Genomic DNA, 12,924 nt, shown 5'->3' on the forward strand with positions numbered 1-12,924 from the left:
AATGGTACCAGCAAACCAAAATACAAGTTTAAATGTCAATATTTCTGTAGAATAATAAACGTCACAACGGAAGCTACCAAAATCAACACGACCGCCCATGTTCCACGTATTACTTCTTATACCGAAGAAAGCACAAACGGATTAATGGAAATCCCCAAAAGCACCGAAAAAGAATACAAAACGACTACTTTCTGGAAATACGATACTCAGAACGAGGAAACCACAGCAGAAACTGATTTTACTCCAACAACAATCGAAACTGAACATACCCCAATAACAGAAGTGGAAGAAACATTCCCCTCGTCAAACCCCACGACGACTGACCCACAACCAATAGAGTTAGACACCTCAATATCAGAAATTACTACAAGTACTATCCCTGGTGTACTAATGCCAATTAAAAACGATGAAATTTTAATAACAGTAAGGCAACCATGGCAATCAACTAGCTGGATATGGACTTCTTCGAAAAAGGGAAGAATACAAGTTAGATGGCAAATCCCTTTTGTCGAGACAGACTATGGTAGAACACGATGTGTGGATGGAAACAAAAAATGTCAAGATGAAGGTCACTGGAGAGAATGTTGGACAATAGATGGTAAGAAAACTTGCGCGCGACTGGCCATGGCTGACGAACCAGCGAAGGATGAATTAGAACCCCTCCCGGAATTAACCATAGAAAATGCTCATAAAATATCAACTCATCAGGCATTCCTTATCTTATATAGACAAAGGTTAGAGGCGTTATTTGAACTATTCAATACGGAAATACAAAAACTTAAACAAAGCACTACACGTATATTCGAAGTATTTTTCCGAAGAAGTAAATATAAATGATCAACAAGTCTAATCCCAATAGTTGGGGAGCTTGCTTCCCGACTATTCGGTTTGTCAACCGAAGAAGATTTGAATATACTAAGAGATAATGTTAAAAGACTCAACACAGCCATGAATACAACACTACATGTCCAAAAAATACAAGCAAGTATCGCCAATTATCAAAAAGACAAAATCGAGGCTATATCAAAAAAAATATCAAGAACAGTCAGAACAATGAACTATTTAAAAAACGAAGTAGACAGAGTAATCTCTGATTCCAGCCTAACGATGGTGTCACTCGACATTGTTATTATGTCTTTGCTGAACTTAGCCACTGACGTCAGTAAATTTGAATTCGCGTTATTTGAGTTAACAGGAGGAACTCTTTCTTACGACTTAGTGGATCCCTCGGATCTTAAGAACATCCTAAACGAGATAAAAACTCACTTAACATTTGGTCTCCACTTACCAGTAGAACCAGAAGTCGCTAACTTGTTTTTATATTATACCAAACTAAAGGTGCATATCACCGAGATCAATGAGCAACTGTTTGCTGTAGTCACAATTCCTTTGATTAATCATCCATATACGACCTATACAAAATATCTACATTTCCCATCAACATTAAAGAGACAAACTCCTTCATGAGCATCATCCCAGAAGCGGAATATATGTTAATAGATCAAGATAGAAGAAAATACGCACTAGCAAATACCGAAGAATTAAAAGAATGCGTGTCATTTAAAAATTTGGTCTGCCAACTTACACTACCTATATATAACGTAAAGATAGGATCATGCATGCTAGATCTATTCCTAAAGGAATCGCAGCAACAAAAAATTCCTGATTCTTGTGAAGCCTTAATAGGAAATACCAAAAGAGAAACTTTCATTAATTTACGGAACGACTTATGGTTATTTACAGTACCTAAAAAGACAATAGGAACCCTATCCTGCTATAACAATACAGAAAAAATTGACCCCAGCTATCGAACCGAAATATTATTACAGGATGTTGGGACTATTACAATCAAACAAGGTTGCAGACTTGTAACTAAAGAAACAACCGTCCAAACACCTCTAATCACAACCAGCACTAACGTCATGAGCCCAAAAATAATAAATTTTCAAGGAATAAACTTGTCCTTCACGATTCCAAATATAAATGATGAAGAATCTAAAACATCCATATGGCCAAAAATAGAAAAGATTAAAGGTACCATGCAATTAACAAAAATAAAGGAAGCATTAGATATGCAAATACCCTTATTCATTAACGAAGACCAAAGATTGAAATATGTGGAGAGCCAATACGGTTTGTTCTCACCAAACTCATGGTATAATATTATAATCACAATATTCATGGTATTTCTTATTTCACTAACAATAAGAGCGCTACTAACAATTAACTATGGGAAAATACTGAAGAGAAAAAGGATAAATACTGATGCAATTGAGGCACAAGAGATGCATCAATTGAACCCTACTGCTCCTGATGATATTTAAGCCATTTTAACAGGGAGGATGTAATAATCCGGGGAAATTAAGAGGTCTTTCTCCGTACGTAACATCCTTTCCCTACTGTAGAAATATTGTTGGTGTATAGCAGCTAGAAGGCTATGATACAACATACTGTATTACTTTTTGGCATATACATCAAAAATACTCTTGGCAGAAAATCTTTATGTAAATATAGACCTCTAACAAGCACGAAAAAATTCGTTCCTATCTTTTTATGTGCAAGAGATTTAAGAAGTCATCTCTTGTAATTTTCCTGATCTATTTCAAAAAAAAAAAACGTTCCAAGGCGTGATAATTGAAAGGCTATGATGCAAAATGTATTACTTTTCGACTAATCACGCATTGAAGGTTCAAATTTTTTTCGATTAAAGTATGATCCAGAACATTAAGACCTCTATATAATCTTACATATATATAACCCTCTTTAGTGCCGTGTTTTTAAATTTACATGTAATCATAATAATATTGTAATAGGTAGTACCAATAAAACTATTTTCAGTTGCTATATGACCAAATATACCTCACGTTACTTCAAATGTACCTGAGAGTTATTAGAATTTAAAACTTCTTTTAAAAAATCGTACATTCGATTTCACTTTGAATGTTCGAAAAAAAGAAATAATATTACTGTTATGCAATTATGTGCTATTATTATGCAATTTAAAATAATGCTTTATATTATCGTATCACTAGTACCATTTTCTATATGTGAACAACATGATTCTGCTTGGAAACTTTTATTACAGAATTTGGCATACTACTAACATTGGCCAACAAACGTCATGGTCAAAGACTACAAAACACCTATCATGATTTATCAACCACCGAAGAATGCCCGAGACACATCTGATTCAACCGGACAACTATCACCCATCTTTCATTTCTGACTGTACGATGTAGACTAGAGAAGACGAAACATCCAGCCAGCGGGTACGACAACATACCCACGCAAAAACACCATTAGTGAACCCAATTCAATATGGAAACCCTCACAGACCTAATGAAGTTTTAGAACAGGAGATCCTAAGTCCTAATTTTTTAACTTAGGAATCAACAAACAAGTAAGGTGTTAGATAGTACTCCAGTCTATTGAATTAAATTAAGATAACGCCAAAGACAATTAAGATAACGCTTAAATGCAGAAGAGAGCGGGAGCAGGACAGAAGAACTGTAGTACCGGCCGTACCTTTGTACTTAAACTGCTGGGGATAGGTGATTCTGAGTCCCGCGCTTCCCATTTTGTAAAAGCGTAAAAACAAAAAATCTTTACTTTTGCTAAATGGTGATAAATTAGAAAATGACAATATATTTGTTCAATCAGTAAATAGGGCAAGGACACGAAAATTGTGATTGGTGTGAAACTAATATCCAGAACTAATAAGTGATGAACATTTAAAAAAGTGCCAAATAGTGAATTATAAATTTAAGTAAATAAAAGTGCCAGTGAAAATCTTATTATATTACGTCGTGTATTTTTATTCTTATTGTTAAAATACCTGGGATCAATTAAAAATCAGATATAACAGTTAAAACTTCAAGTAAAAATGAACAATTGGAACCAGGTATTCGAGTGTAATAACAGTTAATGTCAAGTGTTGTGGTTAAACAATTTTTTTTTAGTGCTAGGTGCAGGACATATATATATAAGGTGTAGGAAAATATTTCTGAAATTTTAATCATCATTTACAAGGTTATGGAATTATAATAAAATTTTTATAGACAATAAGGAATAAATACAATATTTAAAGAAAGAGATTAGACTGATTGATGGGGACATCAATCTACAACGGGAAAGGGGATATGTAACATATAGACCAGCCCCCTCCCCTCTACAAAATCCAGGACCAAATCCCTCATTCACACCCCCTTAGAAATCCTCAAATATAGGACCAAATCTCTCATCCATACTCATCTAGGAACTCTTAAATTCAGGACTAAATTTCTCAGTCACACCCCTTTAGTAAATTTCAATTAGAAAAAGGTTTGAATAAAATCATTTAGAATTTATCAGTTGCTAAATTTAACAGTCTGCATAATCCAACGCAGTTGGACTACGTGCATTTAGATAAGTCAAAAGTTACTTAACAAGTTAAGTAACCAGTTATTCTGACCCATGGGTTTTTCAACTCAAAGCCAAAAGGGAAATCCTTGCCATAAAAACAACTTTTGGATGCGAGACTAGTCACATGATTAAATGTTACCAATAGTAGTGGAGGTCAACTTCCACAGGTCACTAAGCCTGTCTGGCGGGTGTTTGTTCAGAGAAATCGCGCGTTGGATATATGAGCCCAACGCAAGGGCGAATGGTGAGTCTTAAGGAAGGATTCGAATTGTCAAGATCAATTTTGCTCATGTTCACCTTTTCATGCAATAAGTCATTGAAGCTGTTTTGTCAATAGTTGTATATTGTAAGTAAATAAACCTTATTGTATTTAATCATCTTTTGTCTATGTATTAGGGCATCAGGTACAGTTCCTCTAGCTTTCAGGTACGGTCCCAAGGGAATCTATATTTGTTTCAGGAGACCTCAAACAACACTGAGATGTTTCTGTCTCCCAGGTTACCGGGGATTATATACGAAGCCTTTTTATTTTATTAATAATTTAGCTCCCATATCCACATCAAGCTATTAAGACTTAGAAAAGTCCCAAGCAACTCAACGCCAACCCCCCTTAAGATAAAAGAACAACACAAGCTAATTAACAAACAAAACCACCCCGTAACATTTGGTTGTTGGTTTGCTCTTGGTGTCTGAAAGGATTCTTCAGGCGGCTAAACCTCTGACTGATATCACTTGGTGGGCTTGTGATTTGGGGGGATTTGCACAATGGTTCAGGTTCCATGGGCACCTCCATGTTCATTAATGGCATCACATTGTTTTGCAGGTAGGTGCACTTGTTTGTAGTGGGTCTAGCTTGTATAAACTTCCTGTTGCGTCTATATACAGCTCCATCTTCTGTCTTTACAGTCACTGAGCAGTTGTTTGATTCTTTGTATATACTGGTTACTGTGGCCTTAATCCATCTTTCATTTGCCCGCCCAGTTTTATTGAGCCATACTTGATGGCCTGGTGCAAAAGGTTTGATCATGCTTGTACCTCTGTCATAAGCCTCCTTCTTGGCTTCCTGCTGCTTTTGTCTTGCTGCCTTGTATTCCTCTTTGGGCACAATTTTTGACATGAAGTTATGCTCTACTGATGGCGTAACTGATCTTAACTGGCAACTCATATCAAAAGTTGTGCTGGTGATGCTAAATTGTCTACGGGAGTGTTCTGATACTCAAGTAAAGCTAGGTATGGGTCTAATCTGTCAGTCAGTGCTTTTGGCATAAGCCTTTTTATGGTTTGGACTGCTTTTTCACTGAGGCTGTTGCTCTGAGGGTATCTGGGGCTGGATGTGTGGTATGTGATTGTCCACTGTTCTGTGAATTTTTTGAATTTGTCTGCTGTGAACTGGGGGCTGTTGTCAGAGGTAAGTATTTGTGGGATCCCATGTTGTGCAAATTGGCTTTTCAGCTTGGTTGTTATGGCTCCCAAGCTTGTACTGTCTAGTTTGTCAAGTTTGATGTATCTACTATAGTAGACAGTGGTTATCAAGTAATTTTTTCCTTCCCAGAACAGTAGATTGGTACCCACATGTTCCCATGGGCACTCAGGAATTTCAGAATTCATGAGAGGTATGTTTGGCTGGCAATTGCTGGATTTTTGACATATTTCACATCTGGAGATATACTTGGTGATGTCCGCAGTGACATTCGGCCAGAAAACGCATGAGTGTGCACATTGTTTTGTTTTGACAATGCCTAGGTGGGCTGTGTGAAGACAGGTCATGATTTCTTGGCGCATACACCCTGGTATTATGATTCAACCACCCTTAAAGAGGATTCCTTGGTATGGTGCCAGTTTGTTTCTGTAATTCCAGTACTCCTAAATTTCAGCTGGGCACTGTTTTTTTGTGCTCTGGCCATCCTTTTTTGATGGTGTTGGCTAGAACTTGCATTTTTGGGTAATGTTTGGTATTGTCTGCAATGCTTTGCACCATTTGGTCTTTGATTGGGATGTGTTTCATAACGTTATGCATGTGCAGTTCAGCCTTTAGATCTTCTTCTGGGTCTGTGTTTTCCATGTTTAAACATGATAGGGTATCAGCCATGGGAATTTCTTGTCCAGGTCTGTATGTGAACCTGAGGTCATATGGCTGGATGGCTAGCATCATCCGCTGTAATCTGGGTGGAGCTTTGCTGATGGGTTTTCTCAAAATGTTTTCCAATGGTTTGTGATCTGTAATGACTGAGACCTTTCTTCCAAATATATATTGGTGAAAATGTTTGCATGCAAACATGATGCCGAGTAGTTCTTTCTTAATTTGAGAGTATCTTTGTTCTGTGTCACTCAATGATCTTGAACCACATGCTACTGTTTCGTCTTCCACTAGTAGCTGGGCTCCCAACCCATGTTGTGATGCATTGACGATTATGTCAACTTCCTGGCAGTGAGTATTGAAATATGAGAGGTGTTTGCGCAATGATTTGTGAATAGTTTGACATGCATTGCTGTGTTTCTTCATCCAGACAAAGTCCTTAGCTTTTCCAAGCTCTCTTAGAGGTTGGTTCAGACTGGATAAGTTTGGTATATATCTGGAGAGATAGTTGAACATCCCTAATAACGTCTGCAGTTCCTCTTTGTTTCTTGGTTCTGGCATTTCAGAAATTGCTTTTGTTTTGTTGGGGTCTGGCTGGACAGCCTCTGTGGTTAGAAGATGGCCAAAATATGGAATGGCTGTTGCATTGAATACGCATTTGTCTCGATTAAGCTTGACTCCTTTTTCCCTTGCTCTTTGGAGGACTGCTTTCAATTACGTGTCGTGATCTTCTTTACTTGTTCCTATGCCTGCTATGTCATCCACTATTAAACCCAGACCCAATCCTTCAAAAGCCTCCTCCATCCAGCGCTGGTACTCATCCTGAGCTGAGATTATTCCAAATGGATATCTTCTCCACTTGAATCTCCCAAACATGGTGTTGAACATTGTCAGATCTGATGATGCATCATCAAGTACCATCAACCAGTATCCATTTCTGGCATCTAGTTTGAACAGATTTTGAGCTCCATGACATTTGTTTGCAATGTCGTCAAACGTTGGTATTGGATAATGTGGTCTCTGTATCCATTTGTTCAATTCTACAGGATCTAGGTATATCCGGATATTGCCATTGGGCTTCTGCACTACGACCATAGAGTTTACCCACTCTGTTGGCTCAGTAACTTTTTCGATTGTCCTGAGGGATACCAGTTGTTCCAGTTCGTTTTTCAGTTTGTCCTGGATTGCCAAAGGTACTTTTCTTGGTGGTTGTACTGATGGTATTGCTCCAGGCTTCAGGTGTATCTTGCATTTTCCAGGCATTTCACCAATGCCTTCAAACACGTCTTTGTATTCTACTAGAATCTCATCTGTAGTACTAGCTACTGGTGTCTGTTCTATGTTGTATATGAGCTTGATTAAGTTCAGCAATACACTGGTCTGCCTACTAAGTATAGGTCTCTTGTCCGTATCCACCTCATAGAACTTGTGTATTTGCAACTCTCTGTTCTTGTACTGAACCTCTAGCTGGCAGGTACCAGCTACTTTCAAGGATTCACCAGTATAGCTTGTAAGTATGTCAGGTGTTGGCCTGAGTTTTGGCTGTGGATGCATCTTGTTAAGGGTCTTCATTGGTATGACATTTGCTTCTGCACCTGTATCAATTTTGAATTCCATGTTGATTCCTTCTTTTGTTAGATACAGTTTGGCCACTGGTTCATTGTTCTTTTCCTCCTTGGTTTGGATGCGTTCAAGAAAATACTGTGAAGATGTATCTGTACTACTTTCTTCTGTTTCAATTCTATGAATGTTCCTTTGACTGCTTCTGCACATTTTTGCAAAGTGATTCATCTTCTTGCATTCTATGCAGCTTTTTTCTTTGGCAGGGCACTGATGGCTTTTGCTGAACACTCCACCACAATTGTAACACTTTGGCCCTGAGTCACCTGAGTCCTTTGGGGAACATACATGACCAGGTGTGAAGCTGCCACCACATTTGTAGCATTTTCGTCCCTGCCTTGTTACCACATCTATCTCTTGTTTTACATGCACTTTTGAATGTTCCTGGTTGGACATTATTATCAACTGTGCTTGGGTCGCCTCTGCAGCTCTGCATGTAGCTATTGCAAGAGCTAGAGTTAGTCCTGCTCCTTCACTAAGTAGTCGTTCCCGAATCTTGTCTTGCTTCACTCCAAAAACTAGTCGATCTCTGATCATTTCATCACTGATCGTTCCGAATGCACATTCTTTTGCTGTGATGCGCAACTCAGTGAGGTACTGTTCTATGGATTCACCGTCTCTCTGGTTACGTTTGTGGAACTGATATCTTGCAAATATAGGGTTTGCAAGGGGTTCAACATGTTCACTAAACTTCCTTAGATATGTTTCGACATTGTTTGTTTCATCGGCAGTTAATGTCCATGTATTAAAAATGTCTCTGCCCTTTTCACCAGCCCATATCAGAAAGTATGAGCATTTCACTGCACTTGTTTTTTCACTTAGAGGTCCTGTAAACATAAGTTCTGCATGCTGTTTGAAGTGTGACCAGGCAACTTTTAAGTTTGTTGCATCCCAATTTATTGATGGACAAGCCCAAATTCCATTTTGTATTCTTCAGACTTCTGACACCATGTGGAGTTTTCTCTTATGCATCAAGCAGGTATGCGGCAAGCAGGCAAATATCAATCACGTAAGTAAGTAAGCTTATATTGTGACCCAAGCACCTACAAAATAAGTATAAAAATCAGTAAGAAAATCAATGTCTGATCACTTTAAATGGAGAACTCTACGACTTTCAGTTTGAATAACTCCATAACAGTGAATTGGCAAAGGATTTGCTACATAAAAAGTTGTTCGCATTGATGATAACTGTGTATCCACCCTAGTTTCATGATCCCAAAAAATTGTTCCAGTAATACAAACATTGACCAAGATTGCTTTTCAGAACATTTTTTTAAAACTTAGAAAAATGAAGTAGTATAGTGCCTCCACTCTCCTGCAGGAAATGCTATAAAATTCCAGAAAAGAAACCAATGAAATACTCTAAAATAGGCTAGGCTACTTACTTGTATCATTTCTAAATGTGGACTGCAGTAAAATTCTAAATTAGTTGCTTTGATTGATCTTTGCAAGAAGTTGATCTAGGTAAGTAAAACTTCCTGGAATAGATTTAGATCCTTAATGGTTCTTTGGGGAGGAATTTTGAAGTACTTAGACCTCAACTTCTCTTTTTCCTTCATGCTGTTGTTGTGATTCCTCAGCATGCTTTCTTTTCTTACTTTCTCTATTAGCTGCAAGCCTGTTGGCAAGGGCAATATTGGAGATGTTTCCATTACTGAATTAAAAACAAGGCGTAGGCTAGGTAGACATGCTACTTGATGTCTTTTTCATGTGCTTTCTGAATATGATAATTGCTTTACTCAGAAACTCAATTTTAACCCCCTATAGGGTCCATGATCAACTATGATGATGTGACACTTGGGGACATTCCCCCCTAAATAAAAATCCTACAGGACATATCCATCCTTGCTGAAAATTCTCCAAGGAAAATTTCCTACAGACAATTTTCCCCTCAAAGATTCTCCTTACACTGATTTGAAAAAAACTTTTTTAAAAATTAATTTTGGTTGTTCTTTAAATCATGCCTGGAATCTCTCCCTTGTCAGAAAATTTTCCCCAGAAATCCACCCCTCCCAATGGAAAGATTTCACATGCAGAAAGTTCCCTCCATAGTGAATTTCTCCTGTGGAAAATCCCTACCCTCAAAAAAAGGAAAATTATATTTATAAATATCTCAGAAAGGGTTTAAGTTAGGAAAATGAAACTTTCAGGGATGGATCTACAGACCTGGGAAGGTATTTTGAAGCAACCACCTCCACTCCTTCTCCCTCTAGAAGGCCCTGACCTTTGATAACCTTTAAAAATATGTGTGTTATAAAAGTGAAACCCTGCAAAATATATCATCTGCTTAATTGAAGTACAACAAAATTGTTTTCAGCTTGATAACTTTGCTTGATTCCATTTTATAGGGTTTTTTAAGATATGCTAATACAATTCCAAAAATTTGAAAAAGCATTGATATAGCTCAAAACTCTACTCAACTAACAGGAATCTCATTTTCAGAACCAAAGGCAGAGAAAAAGAAACTAGTAACTGAAAATTAAAGTAAAATGTTGTTTTGTCAAAATTTCAATAGGTATAGACCTGTCATGTAGGCAAATTTCAGGGCCCTCTAGAGGGAGAAGGAGCGGAGGTGAGTACTTTTAAATACCTTCTTGGGACATACTTTAGCCTGTAGACCCATCCCCGAAAGTTTCATTTTCCTAACCTAAACCCTTTCCAAGATAGCAAGAAGTCAATTAACTAGAATTTTACCTAAATTTTTCCCTGGAATATTTCCCAGGAAACTTCCCTTTCAATAGAAAATTCTCCCTGTAGAAAATAACCCCCTGCCAAAAATCATCCCCCCTCCTGAAAAATGTCTTTATATTTCCTTAGAAAAAGTACTGTATGTAAACAATGGCTGTTTCCCTAGGGGCTGTGTTAGGTCATATTATCCCCAGAGGAGTAGTTGTTGGACTTGTCAACTATGCTTAACAACATCTCTTTTTAGAATTTTGATGAAATGTATTTCAGGAAAAAGTAGTTTCGAGGAGGGACTAGTTACCCTCCAATTCTTTATGTCACAATAATTTTTAATTTCTATTTAAATGAGCCCTGTCCTGATCTTCTAGGACCATGGGCTCAATGCCATCAGCCTTGGAGAAAATTAAAAATAAATAAATGCACATCCATGATATTTCTTCTGGCAAAAATACAAAAGTCTACATTTTTGCAGATAGCCTGAGACTTCTTCAGTTCTTATCTGTTGAATCTGATGATGCAGTTCTCCTTAAGGTCTCTTGATTTATTATAGGTGCTTCCTCCCTTTTCCAAAAATAAGGCAAATTACCTTAGCTTGTAACCTTTGATTGATGCATTAAACTTAATGATTGTTATATGATTGGAATCAGCAAAAAAGTCAATTCTTTGAATGTATTTATTGTTGTCAAAATTCCACTTTTTACATTTATGGTTACTATTGGGCTGAGTTGCTCCTGACTTACAGTTTGTTACCAACACTCTGGTTTGACCTAAATGTATTTCTGTAAACAATTAAATTTTTGACTTGGTCAAAGACAAGTTTCTTTTAAACATGAGGGGAATGCCATTCCATTCACGCCCTACTGCTTATATTCAGGTTTAAGATAATATATTTATATCAGTAATATAGGCATGATAATCACACCTTCAAATCTTAATTGGGGGGGGGGTGAAATTTTTCAAGGTCAACAATCAAGTTTATATTGCTTCTAAACTAAAGATCAGAATAAGACAATTTCTACTGATTAGATTTCCAGAATTGCTTCCACCAAAATACCACAAAATATTTAGACTATATTTACTTTTTTCACTATGACAATATTACTTTTATATGCTATAACAATTTTAATCACGAGCTTCAAATTGCTTCTGAAAAAAATGAATAGACAGAATTTTTTTTTGAATGAGAAATTTGTTTTTAATTTTTTGTTTCCTTTTTCATTCTAAAGTGCAAAATTCAGCAAATCTGGGCTTGTTACAATCAACTTTTTGAAATAAATAACATCCTACCTCAAACATTGAACTTGAATTGAAAACATCATACATGGATATGATTTAATAATTTCCCATTCTTTTTTCTTGTTTTTAGAAAGCGTTTTCTGTTTAAAAGTGATGGAATATATTTTAGAAATATTGAGAGTTGGAGCATTGTAAGCAAGTCTGTTTGATATGTAGCCTACATTTTCCCAGGAGGACCATAATATGCAATAAGGTTGCCACCTGTTGGAACAAAGCTTATATAAACTACTGCTTTAATATTTGTTATTAATTTTCTGATTTTGCACTTTGGAGGATTATTTACAAGATCTGATAATTGACATGAAATATATCATGTCATATTTATTTATTAATACCAAAATATAGGAAGCTTTACTGAACTGAATCACATCAGAACTGAAGACTTGGCAACTGCAGTCTTTGCACTCTCTGGTGGCATGGAAGATGTCTCAGGTAAGGTGTGAGTTTGTAGCCCTACATTGCACTTTCTCAGCTCTTTCTTTATCTCTCTTATTAAGAGGATACCATACTGATGAGCAGTACTCAAGTATTAGATGTACTGTGGATATATAAAATGAAATCATTGACAGAAGATTAAACTTAGAAAATGTATGCTCTAAAGGTAATAATGCATAATTTGCCTTACAAGTGATATCTGATACATGTTTATCAAATTTTTGACTTGAATCAAAGCAAACCCCAAGGTCTTGAACAATGTTGAGGGAGTCTACATAAATAATGTAGTATTTTTATATTACGTTGTATGGAAGTTTCTTGTTATGTTTTTTGTAGGTAGCCTGGGTCAATAAACCTATTCAATAGACGACATTACATAGTGTCAGAAGTGGGATCTGAATAACAATGGA

At 36.7% G+C, this 12,924-nt stretch overlaps 2 protein-coding genes across 10 annotated transcripts in view; one reads left to right on the forward strand and one right to left on the reverse strand.

The window, feature by feature from the left end:
• The window catches only part of LOC136027145 (E3 SUMO-protein ligase RanBP2-like), a 46,816-nt gene that overhangs the window by 28,455 nt on the left and 5,437 nt on the right, over window positions 1–12,924 (reverse strand). The gene's annotated exons all lie outside the window — the stretch shown is intronic.
• The window catches only part of LOC136027144 (transmembrane protein 19-like), a 78,510-nt gene that overhangs the window by 17,649 nt on the left and 47,937 nt on the right, over window positions 1–12,924 (forward strand). For 2 of the 9 annotated variants that reach the window (XM_065704113.1, XM_065704120.1), the window contains exons 1-2: window positions 9,293–9,329; window positions 12,425–12,511. The exons of 4 other annotated variants lie outside the window; for them this stretch is intronic. In XM_065704113.1, coding sequence (XP_065560185.1) covers window positions 9,308–9,329; window positions 12,425–12,511 — 109 coding nt within the window. In that variant the 5' untranslated portion in view covers window positions 9,293–9,307. 3 more of the 9 variants (XM_065704118.1, XM_065704116.1, XM_065704115.1) reach the window with 3 other exon arrangements.

Source organism: Artemia franciscana, chromosome 5 (assembly GCF_032884065.1).
Source record: "Artemia franciscana chromosome 5, ASM3288406v1, whole genome shotgun sequence".
NCBI lineage: Eukaryota > Metazoa > Arthropoda > Branchiopoda > Anostraca > Artemiidae > Artemia > Artemia franciscana.